Below are 23,006 nucleotides of genomic sequence, written 5' to 3'. Positions count from 1 at the left end.
TCTTTTGATTGGATCTCAAAATATATATATATATATATGCTCTCTTTTTCCACTTCCCTCATTCTTCTCTGAAATCAAGAATTTTTAATGAAATAAATTTTACTTAGAGATAGATTTTACATAGACATTTACTTTTTAAAGCATTTTCTTTTCACATAAAATTTTTTATTGTAGATTTGTTTTTCCTCTTTCTTCAGTTCACTTTGACTAACCTAATTATCTTCTATGCTTGTATCTGGAAAGTGTTCACTAAATATTTTATTTTTTTATTATTTTATTTTTTATTTATGATAGTCACACAGAGAGAGAGAGAGAGAGAGACAGAGACACAGGCAGAGGGAGAAGCAGGCTCCATGCACTGGGAGCCCGACGTGGGATCCGATCCCGGGTCTCCAGGATCGCGCCCTGGGCCAAAGGCAGGCGCTAAACCGCTGCACCACCCAGGGATCCTCACTAAATATTTTAGTATTAATTTAACTTGATGGAACTATCTCAAAAAAATTTACCAGGACAGTTTCCCAGTAAGAGTACCACTGTGAAGTAGTAATATGTGTGTCCCTGTAGATCTGCCATGTACACACACACACACACACACACACACAACTACATTTCTTGGTTTTGTGAAATAAAGCAATAGAACAGTTGATGTCTGTTTTCCTAGGAATTACTATGGTGAAGATTCATTTAGCAAAGCTTGTTAACTTTACACTAAACATTTATATTAACAAATGCTGCCAGAAGCTCTTTGAATTGGAAAATGAACCTATCTGAGGCTGCGGCTAGTAGTACCTGCCAGCGGGTCTTTTCAGTAAAGAGAAATTAAATGAATTATCTGTTACTCAGGTCTGTACTCAGAGTATAGATCTCCCTGAGTTTAATCTTTAAAAGATTCATAGATGAATATAATATAGATAAAAAGGGCTTTTTCCCCTTAACCACAGCTTTTTTCCTCCACTGTATCATTCCACCCTCTATTAATGAAATATACATTCTCTTTTTATTACAACATATCAAACTATTTTAGTGCATTGGCATATAGAACAGTTTTAATAAGAGAACCTTGCTTTAAAATTATATAATGTACTGTTAATATTGCCGTAGCAGTAACCCAAAACTTACCACACTTTCAACTATTAAAGGTTTCATTTGAATTTTGTTTTAATGTGAGTAGAAGATTCTACTTGTCATTGATAATTCTTTGCATATTACTCTTCAGTTTATCAGCTTTAGAAAGTACCTTATATGTATTTTTCTTATTAAAAAATAACAAATTTGGGGGGAATCCCTGGGTGGCACAGCGGTTTGGCACCTGCCTTTGGCCCAGGGCGCAATCCTGGAGACCCGGGATCGAATCCCACATCAGGCTCCCAGTGCATGGAGCCTGCTTCTCCCTCTGCCTGTGTCTCTGCCTCTCTCTCTCTCTCTGTGACTATCATAAATAAATAATAAAAATTTAAAAAAATAACAAATTTTGGAGCTTTAATTTGTTTCTTACTGTGGGAAATATTTGAAGTGTAGAGATTTATTAGTCTGTGCTACACAAGCACCTTCACTTTGCATTACAAAGTCTTTATTGCCCAGCTTTGATTACTGCTCTTTGAAGCCATAAAAAAAAACAGGGAAAGTGACAAAGATGTGGAAGGGCTGAAAAATAAGGCTTTTATTGGTGTTCAATTTACTAACATACAGAATAACCCCCAGTGCCCGTCACCCATTCACTCCCACCCCCCGCCCTCCTCCCCTTCTACCACCCCTAGTTTGTTTCCCAGAGTTAGCAGTCTTTACGTTCTGTCTCCCTTTCTGATATTTCCCACACATTTCTTCTCCCTTCCCTTATATTCCCCTTCACTATTATTTATATTCCCCAAATGAATGAGAACATATAATGTTTGTCCTTCTCCGACTGACTTACTTCACTCAGCATAATACCCTCCAGTTCCATCCACATTGAAGCAAATGGTGGGTATTTGTCATTTCTAATAGCTGAGTAATATTCCATTGTATACATAAACCACATCTTCTTTATCCATTCATCTTTCGTTGGACACCGAGGCTCCTTCCACAGTTTGGCTATTGTGGCCATTGCTGCTATAAACATCGGGGTGCAGGTGTCCCGGCGTTTCACTGCATCTGTATCTTTGGGGTAAATCCCCAACCGTGCAATTGCTGGGTCGTAGGGCAGGTCTATTTTTAACTCTTTGAGGAACCTCCACACAGTTTTCCAGAGTGGCTGCACCAGTTCACATTCCCACCAACAGTGTAAGAGGGTTCCCTTTTCTCCGCATCCCCTCCAACATTTGTTGTTTCCTGCCTTGTTAATTTGCCCCATTCTCACCGGTGTGAAGTGGTATCTCATTGTGGTTTTGATTTGTATTTCCCTGATGGCAAGTGATGCAGAGCATTTTCTCATGTGCATGTTGGCCATGTCTATGTCTTCCTCTGTGAGATTTCTGTTCATGTCTTTTGCCCATTTCATGATTGGATTGTTTGTTTCTTTGGTGTTGAGTTTAATAAGTTCTTTATAGATCTTGGAAACTAGCCCTTTATCTGATAGGTCATTTGCAAATATCTTCTCCCATTCTGTGGGTTGTCTTTTAGTTTTGTTGACTGTATCCTTTGCTGTGCAAAAGCTTCTTATCTTGATGAAGTCCCAATAGTTCATTTTTGCTTTTGTTTCTTTTGCCTTCGTGGATGTATCTTGCAAGAAGTTACTGTGGCCGAGTTCAAAAAGGGTGTTGCCTGTGTTCTTCTCTAGGATTTTGATGGAATCTTTTAAGGAAGAATTAAATCCAGTTAGCTTTAAAGAATGGTAAGAGGTGTAGTACAAATACATAGCACTCACTGGATTAACAGACCAGATAGCTGGTTTCGAGGCCTGGATCTACCATAAATGAGTGTTTCACTGTAGACGAGTCACTCTACAGTACTTATCTATAAAATGAAGGGATTTGACTAGTTTGGGATCAACAAACTTTTTATTAAAAGGCCAGTTGGTAAGTATTTTAGGCTTTGCAGGCCAATATGGCCTCTCTCCCAACTACTCAACTCTGTTGTAAATGAATACTTAACAAACAGGCAAGAAGGCTGTGTTCCAGTAAAACTTCATTTACAAAAATAGGCATCAGGCCAGATTTCATCTACAGGCCTTAGAGTGCTGACCTCTGAACCTCTGAACTAGATGAGCATTAAGATAACTTTCACATCTTCATGCTGTGTTACTACTTTATTTATTATCAACATCACATATATGTAAGGATTGCTCCTAGTTATTTTCTGTGGTGTATCAGTCAGGGGCTAGCCAGGAGACAAAAACCACAGTTATTTTACCAGAAAATCTGATATGGAAAGAATGGTTGACTATGTTTAAATGAACTGAAAAAGTAAAAAGAAAACACCGAGGTATCATGGACTGCAAGAAGCAGCTACCACCTCTGAGCCCATAGAACAAGAAGAGGTTGGAATTATTAAACCATAGAAAGTTGGAGGAAAGACCCTACAAAGCTGAAACTCGTATCTCTGTGCAAGGGGCCCTGCTCAGCTGATGCTGATATTTCCCAGCTCCAAGGAGGGCTCTATGGGGATAGTAATTCTGAGGGTCCTTCCTTCCTTCCTTCCTTCCTTCCTTCCTTCCTTCCTTCCTTCCTTCCTTCCTTCCACCCACAAGTTATGATTAAAGCAGGAGGGACTAATAAACATAAGAACCAATTCACAGAACCACATTAGAGTACCAGTGGGAATGGTGTAAGAGTCATTGTCTTCAGTGGTTTTAAATGAAAGATTATGTAATCTTTTCTGGATAGTTTTTTAGTTTCTGAATGCAGAGATCAAGAATATCTCTTATTCCTCTGTTACATTCCCAGTGGGAATACTGTAAGAGTCATTGTCTCCAGTGTTTTTAAATAAAAGATTAAATAGTAATCTATACTGGATAGTTTTAATTTCAGAATGGGGAAGTCACGATTATCTCTTATTCCTCTGAGACTTTCTCCCGCTGATGTGTAATGTGGCATTTGACTTCCTTCTCTTGGTTAATTCCCTAGACTAGCTTTCAGAGACTTTTATTTCCTAATAGAAACTATATCTATAAATTTGGATAAATTCCTTTTGTCTAGATTTCCAGTAGACCCAAGTAACTGAAGTAATTGCAGTAAAGAATGAAGAGAATACATCTCTTGCACATATTCTCTTATTCCTTTCTTTCTCTACCTCTGTTCTGTTGTTTTCTGTCTTTTCTCCTCCTTTTTCAGCTCGGAGAGCACTTTGTGACTTTCTTTGTGCCACTTAGTCATACTCCACGTTAGATTGTGGTTTGTGTCTTATCTCAACTGGGGATATGGACAGTAAGTACTTCATTAGAGCTCTGTGGCCAAGAGTGATCTCATTTTGCTTCCTCTCACCCACTCAAAACAGTCACCAAAGGTAAACTGGCAGCTAAGCCAAGAAGGGCATCAGGAACAGGGACTGGCACACTGTAAGCTCTGGGTAAATAATTGCCATTGAAGAACTGAATAACCCCTGGCACGATATTGTACATAACTGGCAACAAATTGAACCATTTAATTAATAATTTATAAGCTCTAAATTATTATATTCTGACAGAAGTTTGAGGGTTTTGTTGTTGTTATAGTTCTTGCTATTAAAAACTGTTTTGTCTTCAGCCAGCGCTTCCTTCTTAATTTCTTCACTTTTTGGTTCATTGTGAATGGACCTAACAGCTCTTGATATATAGCAGTGCAAATACCCATGCCATTTTTCCTCTTTCTGTTGTCACAAGATTGAAGGGTTTATACATGTAATGGGGGCCATTATTACCTATGTTCAGAGGGCAACTAAATGTTTTTTGAAATTCGTGGACATTGGCAGTTCCCTAAACATTCTTTAGCAATTCTCTATCTGTTGTCCCGGTGCCCGTCTCTCCAACAGATATACACATGTGAAATTTGTTTTTAGAATGTTTTCATATTTCATTCTTTAGCATGAAGGGAAGATGTTGAAGACAGAGCCTCCCGTTTTTCTTATAGCTAAATATAATTTGGAACATGTTTCTCCACTGATGATGTTTATGCCTTGTCATGTAAAGGTATTTGTGACCCCAAAGAAGGTAAAACTAATAATTGTTGCTGTCAGGTACTAATGTGTTTGCCAACTTCTTGTTAGTACTCTTCATAAGTTCAGGCAGTTGATAGTGATGAAGGAGCTGAAGACAACTCTTAACACTTTCCCCCAGCACATGTTCTGGATGCTGATTGAGGACTGTGAGTTCAGCAAACTCTTAGTAAATGTATATGTCAGAGTAAGCTCCGATTCCCAAGTTTGGGAGATATAGACTAATGATAGGTTTCTAAACTTACATATTCTGACTAACCTTTTCTGTCTTGTCAGCCACAAGCTCTGCCCACTTGGAAGACCTTGCTTACCTGGATGAGCAGAGACATACTCCTTTGAGAACTTCTCTTCGAATGCCGAGACAGAGCATGGGTGGTGCTCGCACGCAACAGGATTTAAGAGGTTAGAACCCTAGAGGGGCTTTGCCTAGTGATGCCCAGGCACAAGTGGAAATGGGCAGTAGGCAAAAAGTTTGTTTTCTGTTTCCACTCTTATTGAGGCGTCCCTTAAGAAATGAACGTGTCACCATAGAAGAGAAAGATAAACACAAATACATTATACTCATCATAGACTTTGTAATTTTGAACAGTTAAAAGCATTGATTCCATGAAATTCTCAAAGACATAGGGTAAAGTTGGTGATGGAGGAAACAACCTTTTTAAGGTCCTGGATTTCAGAAGTGTTGATTCACTTCAGCCCTAGTCCTCCAGGTGAGCTTGGTGCTAGTAGTCACATGTTTTCATAGAGAATTTATTTCATCTTCATCTTAGTTGCCATTTCTGGAGACATACACTTTTATTTACTTGGAGTTTGAGACAGTGCTTCTACTCCTCTCTGACAACATCTAAACAACTTATCCTTTTCCCACTCAGGCACCAGTTTCTTTATACTTTTTATGCATACTACTTATTTCTACAATCAGGAACCTAATCTTTTTCAAAGACTTTTAATTTTGTTGATCATTTCAAAGGCAGTCTAGTTGAGGACCTGTTAGTGGCTATCACTGCTTGTGCTTCTGGTTTGTTCAGAATGAACCAAACTATCTCTGATAACCTTAAGAGCTAAGTGGTCTACTTTCTCTAGTTTCTTGTAATCCATAGCTCTACTATCCCAAGTACATTTTTAAATTTTGTCTCCTAAATTTTATTCATCTTCCCTTTGCTCTCCTCCTCACCCTTGCCCAGTGCTAATCTGTGTTATATCACATGCATGATTCACACAGGAAGGGCTGTTTTCAATGATGACTAGGCAATGAGGAGCGTAAAATAATTGATTGTATTGCTGCAGTTACCATACCTCCCATGGACTATAGTGAGTTGACCACCACAATCATAGTTTTAGTTCCCAGTCCTATTCATCCTGTTCACCATTTCTTTAGGTAAGCCACGTGCTAGTTGCTTAGTATATACAGTTGTGTATTTCCAGCTTAGGAAGTAGAATTATATTAAGCATTACTTTAGTATAGCAGTACTTTAGTATATATACTTTAGTATATTTAGCACTACTGAGTGCTGCTAGATTGATTATATCCAAAGCCTGAATAAATCTAGTCAAAAGACTAAATAAATGATTTGTGCCAAAACCAAAATGCATAGCCATAGTAAAGAAGATTGAACACATGACTCACTCATATGTGGAATTTAAGAAACTAAACAAATGATCATGGGGGAAAAAAGAGAGAGGCAAACCAAGAAACAGACTCTTAGCTATAGAGAACAAACTGATGGTTACCAGAAGGGTGGTAGGGGAGATGGGTTAAATAGGTGATGGGGATTAAGGAGTGCACTTGCCTTGATGAGCACTGGGTGTTATGTAGAAGTGTTGAATCACTAAATTGTACACCTGAAACTAATATTACACTGTACCTTAACTAGCTGGAATTTAAATTTTAAAAAAAGATTGGATACAGCTATTGATCTATATAGACCTTCAGATTTGGCTGAAAATCTGCATTGACATCACCTTGCATTTCATTTCTGGAAAACATACTGACACAATTTATTTTATTTTCTGATTTGCTCGCCATTGAATAATGGATTTTATAGTACTGGCATATTTTAGAGATCTTGTGGGTTCAGTTTCAGACCACTGTAATAAAGCAAGTACCACAATAAAGCAAGTCAAATGGATTTTTTGTTTTCCCAGCACCTATAAAAGTTATGTTTACACTCTACTGTAATTTAGTGAGTGTCTAACAGTTATCTAAAAAAAAAAATGTATATACCTTAATTTTAAAATACTTTATTGCTTAGGGGTGCCTGGATGGCTCGGTTGCTTAAGCGTATGCCTTCAGCTTAGGTCATCATCCCAAAGTCCTGGGATCAAGCCCCATGTCGGACTCCATGTTCAGCGGGGAGTCTCCTTCTCCCTCTCCCTCTGCCCCTCCTACTGATCCTATTCTCTCTCTCTCCCTCTCTCCTTCTCAAATAATAAATAAATAAATAAAAATCTTTAAATACCCTATTGGTTAAAAAATGGTAACCATCATCTGAGCTTTCAGTGAGTCATAATCACTGATCACAGATCACCATAACAAATATAATAATAATGAAAAGTTTGAAATATTGCACAGATTTCCAAAATGTGACAGAGAGACACAAAGTGAGCAAATGCTGTTGGAAAATGGCATCAATAGACTTGCTTAATCCAGGGTTGCGAAAGACCTTATTTGTTAAAAAAAAAAAAAAAAAAAAAAGAAAGAAAGAAAGAAATTATCTGCATGTGAAGCGAAACAAAACAAGGTATGCCTGAAAGTAGAAAACAAAATCCATTGACAAATTGCAGCTATATCTTTTTGAGAACTCTTTTTGTGTTCGGTTCTATTGACACTTGATGGTGTACCTCTGCCCTGGTATCTAAAGATTTATTAGTAAGATCTTTGACAGATGCATTCTAATGGGCTTGATATTTAGATACAGATATCACTTGTATCTAGAAAACAGCAAATACTTTTCTATTGAATTGAGCTTTCAACCTAAACATTCAGTAAAACCAAAGTACATCCAAAGATTTTTCATAGCATGCCTAAATCTTTAGAGAACTCTTTGCCTGAATAATGGATTCCTAACAAAACTAATTTTATAGCTCTTGCAGATAATGTCTCAACTTACTGTCTACACTACTACTTAAGATGCAGTTTTTCCATTGATAAAGGTGCTATGATATGAATGTTTTAGTTTCTTAAAGTTGTCTTTTCTTTCAAGAGCTTTTCTTGTAGTAGTCTAAATGGTTAGAACATGCCATTCATTTGAGTACTTTAATCCATAAGGGACTGGGTGTTTACTAAGCAGTATTTTGCCTTCTAAAATTAGCATACTAATCTTCCCTCAAAAAATGGCATGTTACTTTAATTACTCTTTATAAATTAACTCTGTGTCTTCCGATATGACTTAAAACATGTTAATAAGAAAGGAACACAAACTTGGATTGGCTTTCCTTGTATTTCTATAGACCTGCTTGGCGAGCCTTTATCATTTGTGCTTGTTATATCCAAAACATTGCACTTTATTGTGGAAACAGAATCATATTGTTTTCCTGGCATAATTTTTTTTCCTGGCATAATTTTAGAAAACATGTCACATTGTGCTTTCTATTTAATTTAAAGAAACTTACAAATTTCAATCATATTTGGATTTTATATATTTTTCTTCTGGCTGTGGTAGAAGTAAGACTTACCCTAAAAAGTAATAAAATGATTGAAACCTTTTGTAGTATACATTAAGACAAATCTTTCTACATGAGAGAGAGATCTTTCAACATTTTAAAATACCAAACAAGTCCTATGAAATAGTTTTTCAATCACAAATAAATGGGTTTTAAATCACAAGTGATGAGTTTTAAATGACCCTGAATCTTCAGAGAAGGTAGTTAATGGCATGTACACTGTAATGTGTCCTCTGGCTACTAAATATACTGACTTTTTCCAAGTTAGAGATTATCTGAAATGTTGTCTTTTGAGGATATGTCTAAAGAGGTAGCAAGCATTTATTGGGCACTTCATATAGGCATTCTTGCATTATTCTATTTAGAGTAGTAGCTCTGAAACTTTTTGGTATCAGCACCCTTTTATTTTTATTTTTTTTAAAGATAAATCTTTTTCATTTTTTTATTTTTATTTTTTAATTTATTTATTTATTCATGAGAGACAGAGAAGGGCAGAGGGAGAAGCAGGCTCCATGCAGGAAGCCTGATGTGGGACTCGATCCTGGGACTCCAGGATCACGCCCTGGGCCGAAGGCAGGCACTAAGCCGCTGAGCCACCCAGGCGTCCCTCAGCACCCTTTTATACTTAAAAAAAAAAAAAAAAAAAAAAAATTGAGGACCTTAGAAGCTTGTGTTTGAGTTATACTTATTGATATTTATCATATTAGTAGTTAAAGCTGAGAAAGTATTAAAATATCTGTTCATTTTCAAAAACAACAATAGACCCATTATTTATTAACATCATATAGGCGCTTGAAAATTCTGTTGTATATTTGTGAGAGAATGAGCATGGAAAAAGACAAGTAACCTCTTTGTATTAAACAATGTTGATTTTTTGGATTCCCTGAAAGTGTCTTGAAAGTAGCCCCCATGAGTCCCCAGATCACACTTTAAGAATCACTGGTTTCCATTGCAATTGAAGATAAGTGCCTTTACACCTTTAAGGACCATATAGTCTATTTAGAGAAATGCAAAAAAAGTTTAGTTTTAGAATTGATTAAAAGTCATCTACAAACATTGTTTAAGAGTATAGGCATAGAGCTATACTTTTCATCTCTGATTTATTTATTTTATGACTGGAAGTTTATACCTCTTAAATCCCCTCTACCTATTTCTCTCTTCTCCCTACCCACTCCCCTCTGGAAGCCAGTAATTTGTTTTCTGTATTTATTTTTGTTTTGTTTTTTTGTTTTCTGTATTTAAGAGTATATTCATTGTTTTTTGATTCTATATATAAGTGAAATCATATATTTGTCTTTCTCTGTCTACCTAAATTTTTCACATCTTTTTATATTTCCAAGCCGGCAGGAGCTCTTGTAGCTGACAGGCTCTACTCTTTCAACTTTGCATGGAAGCAGTTTTTGAATATTTGTCCGGAATTCACTTAAGTTTCAAGAGATACCTTCATTCTGGAATTCTAAGCTATCCATGTATAATTCTTTCATCATCTTATCACTAGCATTTAATTATGCTAACTTTGTGTTAGAAGGGCCAGCCAGTTTTCACTGATATTCTTTCGTTGTGTTACTTACATGCAATGACTAAAACCTTAGAGGTTATTCCCAGAGTTGATGCAGAACAGCTCTGTCATTGAGTAATGACCATTCTGCATGAAATCCGACACTTAAAACAAATGTCAAACAGAGTTACCTGTGTAATAAATGTTTATTTGAATTTTTAAAAAAAGACTACAGGCATAGTTCATTTAATAGTTACCTCAGTAATAACTACGGTTGTTTGATCATAATGGTAGTGTTTTTACTACTGAAGCAGAAGTTACCGGATAACATCTGAGCTAGAATTTGGATCTTAAGTGGGGCATTAACTCTAATATTTGGAGGAGAAAAAAAAGAACAAAAAACAGACCAAACAGACCAGAGCAAAGATAAAATACAGAATAAAAAAGCAATAGAAAGAATTTTGTAAAAAAACATTCACATTTGCTTCATTAGTAGTCTTTTTATTTATTTTTATTTATTTATTTATTTTTATTTTTTTTTACTTCTCAAGGCAGCTGTTTTGAACAACTGTTCTACCAAAATTGATGTTTCCAGAGACCTAGCCCAACAATGGGGAGAAGGTCACATAAGTGCACTGTCCAGGATCTCATTGCAGCAAGTTGGTAGATTTCTAGCTGTCAACCATCCAAGAGCCTGAGCTCTAATGGTAAAACAGTTAAAGAAGATTGTGTACCAGTAGTGCAGAGTATATAGCTGATAACCAACCAGAAGTGCCTTTTCTAGTCTCAAAGCCTAATGTCCTTGATAGATATTAATTTGAAACCTTATTAAAGTTAAGTCAAGGTTTAAAAACTATTTTGAGGTCCTTTTTTTAAAAAAAAAAAAAGATTTTTAGTCATTTATTCATGAAATACACAGAGGGGCAGAGACACAGGCAGAGGGAGAAGCAGACTCCTGGCAGGGAGCCTGATGCAGGACTCAGTCCCCAGATCACTCCCTGAGCTGAAGGCAGACGCTCAACCACTGAGCCACCCAGGTGTCCCTCAGGGTTCATTTTTAAAAGTTTAATCAACATTGTGTTAATGTAGAGTTATACTAGAAGTAACCAACCTGAAAACTCTCTTTCTGACTATCTTAATGGATGGTCTCTTTCTGATCATCTTAATGGACTCTCTTCTTCCACAGAGAAAGAAACTAACTTTGCTGCCTAGTGAAAGGAAAGAAGAGGTTGTGAGTTTTATGGATAAATGTAATAAATCTTATGATGGAATATGTAAAGGGAACAAGGGGGAATTAGAATACACAAAACAAATCTGACTTCTAATAGTAGCTACCGGGGCAAATTAACTATGAATTATTAATGATAATATTCTAACACTGTTCTGCCTGAAGAGATTACACATTCCCAATTAAAACTTATTTCCCGATACACGTTAGTTTCCCTAGGATTTTTATACTAAATCCCAATACTAAATGGCCATTCACAGGCATTGGCTTTAGTTAATAGCTCCTTTAGTAGATAGTAGGTGGGAGGGCATATGTGCAAATGATAATCTGACTCATTGGCAGAATTTATATGAAAGTGACCCTGCCACGTGGCTTCATCAAAGCAAAATACTGAGTTTTCAAAAAAAAAAAAAATCAGTGCATAACAATATTTGTGAGTCCCTTACTTTTCCAAAACAATGAATCCTTTATGAAGATGACTAAGATGCATGTCATGAAGCTAATACTCTTACATTAGCCCACTGAGTCACACACCCCCGAGGTTCTTAGTCATCTTGATCATGACCTGGCTGGCTCTTACATTTACAAGAGAATATTTCCCTTATTGTCTTCTGTCTCACTGATCACTGTTTTATTTTTACAAAATTAGATTTCTTTTAAAATCCTGAAGTAAGGTTACATGCACATTCTGCCTATAGATAAATATTAGATGGGTAGATAGCAATCTTTAATTGTATGAAATTGACCCTCAAAACCCCAGCCACTGTTTTGGAAAGTACTTTAAAATTTGAAAATGTGGTATTCAAGCTGTATGTCTTTGAATGTCTGCTAGAAACTAGTTTATGCTTTTTGTAGTAGTCTGGCTGTGATTTTTTTTTTTTTTAAAAGCAGATCACTACTTGTTAAAGTAGCTCCAGATAGCTACACAGACCTGGTTTTCATTTAAGCCAACCTTATTTAGTAAATTTCACCTTAAAGTTTGGGAATCCAAACAGTAGCTAGTATACAACAAAGTTCTCCTGCACAACCCACAAAGGAGAAATAACCTTTGAGAAAGAGAAAAGACTATATAAAACATACGGTCTTCTAACAGGCACATATTGACTCCTTTGCATTAAATAACACAACTACTAAAGTCTGTGGAGTAACATGAAAGAGATTCTAAATACGATTTCTAATTCTGCAGGAACAAATCACTGAAAATATTTTTAAGTGCCTTAGGTACAATAAAGGAAAAATAAGTAACATTATGACATTTTGATGTTTTGATCTAAATGAGATTTAAAGAATCAGTTTCCCAGTTAACCTATCATTATTTTCTCCAAAAGTAACTAAATATTATTAAGTAACCATATTCCAAATAAATTTACTTAGGTAACCCTTTGCAAAACCTTTCTGACTATGTAAAATGATTTAAACTTTCCAATCTTGTATATGAAAGTTTTTTTAATGAAATAACCTCCCAAGATATAATAAAATAGAGAACTAGAGAATTTCCTTTGTAGGACCATAGCTATTTCATCACTGAGAGTTCACTTAAAAATGTTTACTTTTAGGGGCATCTGGATTGAGCGTCTAATCTTAGGGGCTGAGTTGGCGGAGTGTCTAACTCTTCATCTTGCCTCAGGTTTTTTTGTTTTTTTTTTTTTTGCCTCAGGTCTTGATCTCAGGGTCATGAGTTCAAGCCCAATGTTGGGGCTCATGGAGCCTACTTTAAAAAAAAAAAAGTTTAATCTTAAATTTCAAGTCATTAACCAGTTTTGATGCTCCAATCAAAATAGATCTCATATCTCACATTCAAGGCCAACAATTTAATAGCGTAAAAATGTGTTGGCATAGTTATATAATTATTTTATCAAATGTTTCACATTTTAGAAACTTTGCTGTTTTTATATTTTCCCTAAATTTTGGAGTATTCAACATGAGGAAATGTAAAAACAGACATTTGAGTTATGCTTTCCCTGTTTCTTTTACTGTTTTCCAAAGGGAAAATCCCTTCCTGAAAATTCCACTCAGCAGTGACTCCAGGTTTTTCTCAACAAGTGTTTTCCTAGAAGACCAATGTCAGAAAGCTGAAATTTAATATACAGTTATTCAAAGACTCAAAGTATAATTTTCCAGAGTAAAATAAGTGTGTTCCCTTAATAGAATAAAATGGAAAACACTAAGACAGATGTTGAGAGTGGTACACTTTTAGACTTATAAAAAGTGATAGCATGCATTTATTGGAGTTCTTATTCTTTGTAGACACAGTGCTAAGAGCTATAAACATGTTCTTATTTAATCCTCACAACCCTTTGATCTAAGTAGTGGTAATAAGGAAACTGGGATTTAGAGAGGTTAAAAACTTGCTTAAGGTTACATGTCTAGTCATTGGCAGTGCCAGGATTCATTTCATATCTGGCCGACTCCAGAGCCTGTGCTCTTAACCACCATAATATACAATGTCTATAGACAGTATAATATAAAAAGCAGTAAGTAATGTAATTATGTACCAATACAATGGCTAATTGTAGATACTCCAGGCTCTGGGGTGTTAGGTATGGTAAAGAGAGCTGCTGCACGCGTATCAACACTGCCAGTGACTGTCCTTTTGGCGGTGGCTCCAATCAGCTAGGGCACCACTGTGATTCATTAGCCCAAACTAGCTCTTATTTCCCTTTTTCTATTAATAGTGCCCCAATTTTGCTCTCACCTAGGCTTTATTTAACTCTTGAAGTCAGCTTTAAATCACTGTCTTCATTATTTCCTACACCCAGTCAACTTAGGAAGTCCTGAGGATTCTGCTCTCCCAGTTTCTCACATTCTTCCCATGTTCTCCATTCTCCATACAGCTAATTAGCTTGTCTCCCTCCTCTGGCCTTTCCAAGTTCAAATCAAGCTAACCCCTGGCTTGCCAGATTAGTCCTTATAAAATGCAGCTCACATAATGTCATTTCTCTGCCTTATAGTTACCATTGCTATCATCCTTCTCTAGTACAGATATTAGAAAAATAAAAAAAAATAACTTTGGAGAAGACAAGTTATGCTTTGCTAGTAGCTTTAAAAATTAGCTTTGTTGAGGTGCCTGGGTAGCTTGGTCAGTTTAAGCATCTGCCTTTGGCTCAGGTCATGATCTCAGGGTCCCTGCTTGAGCATCAGGCTCCCTGCTCAGTGGAACGCCTGCTTCTTCCTCTTCCTCTGCTGCTCCCTCTACTTGTGTGCGCGCGCTCTCTCTCTCTCTCTCTCTCTCTCTCTGTCAAATAAATAAATAAAATCTTAAAAAGTAAATATTAGGGCAGCCTGGGTGGCTCAGCGGTTTAGCGCCGCCTACAGCCCAGGGCGTGATCCTGGAGTCCCGGGATCGAGTCCCACATGGGGCTCCCTGCGTGGAGTGGAGACTGCTTGCTTCTCCCTCTGCCTGTGTCTCTGCCTCCCTCTCTCTCTCTCTCTCCTCTCTGTGTATTCTCATGAATAAATAAATAAAATCTTTTTAAAAAAGTAAATAAATAAAAATTAACTTTGTTTTTGCTTATGCAAAGCTAAATAATATTCTTTAAAATGGACACTGCCAGATGGACCATGAAGCAGAACATGTGGTGGACAAGAACTAAAGGAGCAAATATACTAGATAATGTATGAGAAGTTGCCTAGACAATGCTTAATGAATTTTATTCATTCATTCAAAAACAAAGTCTAAAATCTCAGCTCACGTCTTGATCTCAGGATCATGAATTCAAGCCCCACATTGGTGTTTTGTCTTGTTTTTAACATTTCTTGTATTGTGGATCTGCTGGTGATTAATTTTTTCAATTTTTATATGTCTGAAAAAGCATTTCACCATTACTTTCGAAAGATAAATTTTCACTGGGTTTATAATTTTAGAATCACAGATTTTATTCTCTACATAATTTAGAGCTGTAGGTCCACTGTCTTCTCATTTGCATCGTTTCTGACAAAAAATCTGCTGTTGTCTTTATCTTTGTTCTTCTGTACTTTGTAAAGTCTTTTTATTCTGTGGCTGCTTTTAAGATTTTCTGTTTATCTCTGGTTTTGAGCAATTTGATTATGATGTACTTTGGCATCATTTTCTTTATATTTTTTGTACTTGGGGCTCATTGAGGTTCTTAGATCTGTGAGTTTATAGTTTTCATGAAATTTAGAAATTTTATAGCTATTATTTCTTTAAATATGCTTTCTGTCACCCATCTTCAAGAACTCTACATACCTCTATTTGGCCACTTGGAATGTATCACAATTCACTGATGCTTTTCTTATTTTAGAGGATTCTTTTTTTCTCTGTATGTTTAACTTTGAATAGTTCTTATTCCTGTGTCTTCAAGAGCACTCATCCTTTCATTTTTGTTGTTGTAGGTTTTTTTTCCCTAATAGTTCACTTGGATCTTTTATATCTTCCATTTCCCTACCTTTCGAACACATAGAATATTGTTATAATTACTGTTTTAATATCTCTCTCTCTGATAATTCTAACATATGTGTCAGTTCTGGGTCAATTTCAGTTAGTTGATTTTTCTCCTAATTATGGTTCTTTTTTTCATGCTTCTTTGCATGCCTAATAATCTATGTTTGGATGCCAGACATAGTGGATTTTACCTCACTGGATGTTGGATATTTTTGTATTCTTACAAATATTTTTCAACTTTTTTCAGGAATATTGAAGTTATTTGGAAACAGTATAATTTTGGGTGTTGCCTTTAAGATTTGTTGAGTAGGAACAGAACAATATTTATTATAGGTCTTTCTATTCTATACTACTGAGAAAAGACCTTTCTGAATATCCTACCCAATGTCCGGGAAATTGTGAGGTTTTCTATTCTGGATGCTAGTAATAGGCACTATTCCCTCTAATCCTCTTGGATAGATCATCTCCTGGCCTTGACAGTTTTCTCACATACATGTGCCAGTCAGTACTCTCCTTTCCACAGATCTTCAGAATTATCTCTGTTCAGTACTCACCTTCTTATAACTCTGTCCTTTGAGAGTTGCTGCGTTAGTCTCCCTGGATTCTTGGTTTCATCTCCTCAACTCAGGGAATCTGCCAGAATCTGACTGGGTTTTCCCCACCCTATATTAATGATCTGGAAATTCTCTTAAGGCAGTAAGTGGGCATGGGATAGGATATGCTTATTTGTTTTCCATCTCTCAGGGATCATTATTTTTCATTGCTTATGTCTAATGTCTTGAAAATCATTGTAAATACTTTATCTAGAAGTTTGTTTGGGAATTATTTTAGGTAGGAGGATAAATATAGTCCGTTTTACTCCCATCTTGGACAGAAGTAGAAATTCATGTCATGTATTTTTAAAAAATTATAGATGAAGTGGGCCTGAGCATAAACCCATCTCATTAGAAAATGACTGGTTTAGAGGCACCTAGTAGCTCAGTCAGTTAAGTATATACCTTTGGCTCATGTCATGATCTTGGGTCTTGGAATCAAGCCCCACATCGGGCTCCCTGCTCTGTGGGGGGCCTGCTCCTCCCTTTCCGTCTCCCTCTGCCAGCTGCTCCCCTTCCTTGTGTGTTTCTCTCTTTCTTTTTCTCTCTCTCCCTCAAATGAATGAATTTAAAAAAAAAAAAGTCTTTAAAAGAAAAAAGATTCTCCCTCTGCCCTTCCCTTCCTATTCTCTCTCTCTCTCTCTTAAATAAATAAATAAATAAATAAATAAATAAATAAATAAATAAATAAATAAAAATTTAAATATAGCTTGGTGGTTATAATTGGGTCCTCTGTGAACTAAACTATGTATTATACCTATAATGATGAAAAATTAAATATGGTCATTTGTTGTACAAGAATAAATCTTATGTGTAGTGTTAGCAAGACCTCAGTCACTAAATGGATTTGTGTAGATCCAGCCTTTTCAGTAACTTTTGTAAAAGAAAACAAGAATTGTCTTTAGAAATATCTGTCCTGTCCTCTCTGGACACTAGCTCTAAGACACCATTTTCTCCCTTCCCCCAGCTTCCTGTAGGAAGAATATTCTTTGATTGTTGGTCAACACCCAAGCCTTGCCTGTGATATGTGCAGAGCTTGGAAAATAACATTTTTCTTCTCTATCTTGTTATTTAATGGCCTACTTGTTTGTGACATTTGCCTTTTAACAGGAAGGTATCCCTGAAAGGTGCCAAACAAATGACTCATTTCTTTTTATTATTATCATACAGAGCAGTGATTTTTCAAAGACCTGAATTTGCATCTTATAACTGTCTTCCTTGAGCCCTCCTGCTCTATCAAAGTGAAGTATATATACTATATCTCCATGTAGTTGGAGAGGAAAAATCCATATTGACTTTTCATTTATGAATTCATTTATTAAGTGTTATTGAATATACCTACCTTATGACAAAAACTATACTAGTCAATAAGTTAATAACTTAATGAGTTAGGTGACTATGGTAGGGCAAGTTGATAACATATGAGGGTAGAGTGTAGAGGTTGACATGATCATGGTAGATAGATTGATTTGGTAGCTGTATACAGAAGGAATAATAGGCTATTTAAGTACATAGTAAAAGCAAGAGATATTGAGAACCTAAACTACATGGCTGCCACTCACTGAGGATTAAGGTTCTGAGCTAAGAACTTAACATATATGTTCTCATTTAGCCTAATGGGATACTCTTACTATCCTCATTTACACATGATAATATTGAGACTTAGAATGATCAACACCTCCCCCAAGGTTATACCTCTCTAATAGCAGTAGAATAGGAAAGAAAAAGGGAATTATATCTGAGAGATCTTCCTCAATAATTTTTTTTAAAGATTTACTAATTTATTTGAGAGAGAGGGAGAGAGAGAGAGCATGAGCAGGGAGAGGGACAGATGGAGAGGAAGATAATCTCAAGCAGATTGCCTGCTGAATATGGAGCCCAACATGAGACTAGATCTCAAGACCCTAAGATCATGACCTGAGCTGAAACCAAGAGTCAGACACTCAGCTGACTAAGGCACTCAGGCACCCCATTCCTCAAGAATTATTGATAAGATTTGTGACAAAGTAGATATAAAGATTAAGGAAGAAGAAATCTTGATGAGTGTCAAGTTTCTATCTGGAAAGCCCAGGTAGATTGGTGATACTTCATTAACTGAGATAGTAAATGGAAGAGAAAGAATAGATTAAAGTGAGTGAGACAGCAAACATTTGACGTTTGAGGTTTCTATTGGAAATCCAAATATATAACTCTTGTAAGTTGTTGGAGATACTGTATAGGAATTTGGTAATGAGGTAATGAGGAACAGAAATACAAACCATCACCACTTAGATAGTTGTGAAAGCTAGTAGTGTATTTCTTTGAGATTATGCAGGGAGATCATGAAGAAGAAAAAAATAAACAATTGAACCTAGAATTGGCAGTATCTTAGGGATGGACAGAAGAGAAAGAATCATTAAAGACACACCAGGAGGAGAAGACAAAAAGAAAACTAGAAGGTTAACAAATCAGGAAATGACAGACGTTGGCAAGGATGTGGAGAAAGGGGAGCCCTCTTATATGGTTGGTGGGAATGCAAGCTAGTGCAGCCACTCCAGAAAACAGTATGGAGGTTCCTCAAAAAGTTGAAAATAGAGCTACCCTATAACCTGGCAATTGTATTACTGGGTATTTACCCCAAAGATACAAATTGTTGATAGCAGCGATGTCCACAATAGCCAAACTATGGAAAGAGCCCAGATGTCTATCAACAGATGAATGGATAAAGATGTGGTGTGTATACACAATGGAATACTACTCAGTCATCAAAAAAGGGAAATTTTGCCATTTGCAATGATGTGGATGGAACTAGAGGGTATTATGCTAAGTGGTAGAAGTCAATCAGAGAGACAATTATATGATCTCACTTGTGGAATTTAAGAAACAAAACAGGATCATAGGGGAAGAGAGGAAAAAAATAAAGCAAGATGAAATCAGAGAGGGAGACAAACCATAAGAAACTCTTAATCATAGGAAACAGGATTGCTGGAGGGGATGGGGTGACTAGGTGATGGACATTAAGGAGGGTACATGATGTAATGAGCACTGGGTATTATATAAGACTGATGAATCACTGACCTCTACCTCTGAAACTAATCATATATGCTAGTTAATTGAATTTAAACTAAAAAAAATAAACACACATTTTAATTTAAAAAAAAAAAGGAACTAGAAGGAAATGCTGCCATGTGAAGCCCAAGAAAAGAATGTATTTCAAAAAGTGGATGTTAGTTAAAAGTTTTGAATACTGAAGCATAAAGACCAGAAAAAGAAATCATCATAATTAACAATTAGAAAGTCTTTAGTGACTTTAACCAAAACAATTTCAGCAGATATGTGGCTGAATAATACAGGAAGAGGCCAGGGTAGAGTGCTTGATTGCTGTGGAAGTGAAGAGAAGAAGCAGGGCTCTTTCAAATGTTGGGTAGTGAAAGGAAAAAGGGAGATAAGTCAGAAGCCTTAAAGGGAAAAGGGCTTCAAGAAAGTTTTAGTATGTTCTCAATGTCCTTTTTTGCTAAGTTTTGTTTTAAAGAAGTATGTATGGGAGATGGGTGATTTTGGTTATTCTGGATGTCTTTTTGGCTTAATGATGTTGGAAGTGCTAGCAGCTAACACAGTTAACCAGCAGACACTATCCTAGGCATATCACATCTATTAACTCATTTAATCCTCAAAGTGCCATTGTTATCCCTATTTTTAAAATGAGGGAGACTGAGATATCCAGAGCCAAGTAATTATCTTAAGGTCACACAACCAGTAAGTAACAGGATACCAGCTAAGGGATCCTGGCTCTGAGTCCACAGTTTTTCCTACTCTATTTTTCCTTATGGACTCCAAAAGTGATTCTGCTTTATTTAACCTTTTTTTTTTTTTTTTAAACAGAAGTTATCTGGCATGAACATTTCTCAGACTGTTATCTTTAGATTGTCTTTAAGACCTGCTTCAAATTGCTTTACATTCTTTAGAAACTCATTTCCTGGTGTAGAAATAGCTGCCTACTCTAGTCCTATCCAGAGCAGTAAGAATAAACAACAGACCCTAAAGAGATTTGACTCTTGTAAATGGGAGAGTAAACCTTCTAGAAACTCAGTAGACAAATCACCCCCTGCCCTGGCTCAAACATTTCTTAAGGAAAAAATAAGGGTGTTTTTTTTTTTTTTTTTTAACTTAAATTTGGTGTGGGGATCTCTGGGTGGCGCAGCGGTTTGGCGCCTGCCTTTGGCCCAGGGCGTGATCCTGGAGACCCAGGATCAAACCCCACGTCGAGCTCCCGGTGCATGGAGCCTGCTTCTCCCTCTGCCTGTGTCTCTGCCTCTCTATCTCTCTCTCTGTGTGACTATCATAAATAAATAAAAATTTAAAAAAATTAAAAATAAATAAATAAATTTGGTGTGGATGTGACATCACGTTTTGTCTGAAGCACATGTGGTTTTCTTCTCTGCTTTGGGTTGAGAATGGCATTCATGTCGTGAACCCTAAGAATGAGCCTCAAAGAGCCTGAAATTATCTTTTGTTCTGAGGAACAGAGGTGCTTCCAGGCTAGACTTTACAGTCATTGTAGAAGAATGTGAGGAAACACATCTCTGCTCCAGTTTGCACCAGACCTTGGCTGTATTACACACAGCCTTTCTTCTGCCAGTCCTGTGACTGACTTCTTTTAAGATGATTCATGATTGTTTTCCATGAGTAAATATGCTTTAGTCTAAATCCAGTTAGAGCTCCTTTGCCTCCACTTCCGTTTCCCCCCTTACTGCAGCTGTTTATATTTGCTTTTGGGCAAGCTGATCTCTTACCCTTAATGCACTTTTGTGTTGTTGTTTTTTAATGTTTACACTTTGCCTTGGTTAAAGAAAGGTCTATTTTCTCCATAAGCCTAGGTATATAATTATACTTATTGATGGTCTCACAGAGACTGTTTCCTAGAGAGAACTCATTCATCTGCCACAAGTCTAATTTGCATTGAAAAGACACACACTGAAGAAATGCCCACACTGATCTGAGTCTGAAGTGGTTATTAAATCCTTTTTTAAATTACTTTCCAAAGCTTGTCTTATTTGTGTACCCTATTGAAATGTGATTCCTTTCTATGGATTTTTCTCCCTTTTAACATTTTATTAGGAAAATTTTCAGATATATCAGAAAGGAAAGAATATTACAATTAATACTTACATACCCGCCACCTTGATTATATCATCAACATTTTGCTATCTTATTTTATCAGCCTTCTATCCACCTGCCCATCTCTTTACCCACCCATCATTTTTTATGAACTTTTAAGTAAATTACAGATATCAGTATGTTTTTTTTTTTAAAATAAGATTTATTATTTTAAAGAGTGAGGGCATGCCCATGAGTTGGGGTGGGGCAGAGGGAGAGAATCTTCAAGCAGACTCCATGCTGAGTGCAGAGCCTGACTCAAGGCTCAGTCTTACAACCCGTGAGATTATGACCTGAGCTAAAACCAAAGAGTCAGATGCTCAACTGACTGAGCCACCCAGGTGCCCCAGGATACTTTGTTAGAATGCTTTGAAAGGAGTGGGATGGTCTTGCTTTACTGGGATTACCAACTCTTGAGTGCCAGAGGTAAGAAAGCTACATCTGTTACTAAATGGTATGGATTAGCTCATCTTTTTTTCCTTAGCTCAGCAGTAGTTGCAGTGGTAATTTCTCATGGATTATTTCGGTGTTTCTGCCTGAGAAAATCTCTTGGAAGCCAGCTGATATCCCCAACAAACATTTACTTAGGAATATGAACCCCACAGAGAACATCGATTACCTCCATGTCCCACAATGCAGGCCAAAATGCGTTCTTGTTCGTATGTCCTAAATTTATTATTGGTACATAGGAAGTAGGGCTCTCTTTCATCATATTGAGCTGACAAAAGCCTTAGGTTCTGAGGTACAGAAATTGTTTCTAGCTGTTCTTGGCGTCTACAGTTGTTTTACCATATGGTACTGGGCTAATTTTGTCTGTTCTTCCCTTGAGGCTTTTGTGAATTGATTACATTTTTAGAAAATTTTTTAAATAACTTTTTAAAATGTCAAAGCTTTCTCAGTAGAATAAAACATGATGGGAGATGACGTCAACATGAGAACAAGTTATCTTAAGAGAATTTTTCTCAAAAACTTAAGCATTTAAATGGAGTCTATACTTAATTCCATATTACAAATTAGCATCGGTCATATTCCTAAAAGCCTCTTTGATAGAAAATATAAAGTAATCTTGGACCTGAAGAGATAAGTCTGTTAGTTTAGAAATCAAATAAGAGTTTTTATAGCTCTTCTTCTCTGGAAAGGTTATTTCTGGCCAAGCACACGGTTCCTAAAGGGAAGCACAGGAGAAGTGAAGGAGAAAGAAGACCGCTTAGCCTGTCAGCTAAAGCCTAATCAGTCCTGGTCATCAGTAGGATCATTCATGTCACATTCAGATTTGAAAGTGACATCCTGTAGAGCAGCTGCAACATAATATAAAGAAAAAATCTGGATTTTTTTTTTCATCAGAATTAGGGTTTTTTTCTATTTCTGACACCAACTGTA

General features: G+C 36.5%; 1 protein-coding gene across 14 annotated transcripts in view; it reads left to right on the top strand.

Moving 5' to 3' along the window:
- TANC2 (tetratricopeptide repeat, ankyrin repeat and coiled-coil containing 2) overlaps positions 1-23,006 on the top strand; it is a 369,328-nt gene that overhangs the window by 248,746 nt on the left and 97,576 nt on the right. For all 14 annotated transcript variants that reach the window (XM_072781222.1, XM_072781217.1, XM_072781218.1 and 11 more), the window contains one exon: positions 5,383-5,508. In XM_072781222.1, coding sequence (XP_072637323.1) covers positions 5,383-5,508 — 126 coding nt within the window. The remainder of the gene's footprint in view (positions 1-5,382; positions 5,509-23,006) is intronic.

Source organism: Canis lupus, chromosome 16 (genome assembly GCF_048164855.1).
Source record: "Canis lupus baileyi chromosome 16, mCanLup2.hap1, whole genome shotgun sequence".
In the NCBI taxonomy this organism is placed as follows: Eukaryota; Metazoa; Chordata; class Mammalia; order Carnivora; family Canidae; genus Canis; species Canis lupus.
Note: the sequence above shows the minus strand (reverse complement) of the source record. Positions and strands in the feature narration are given on the sequence as shown.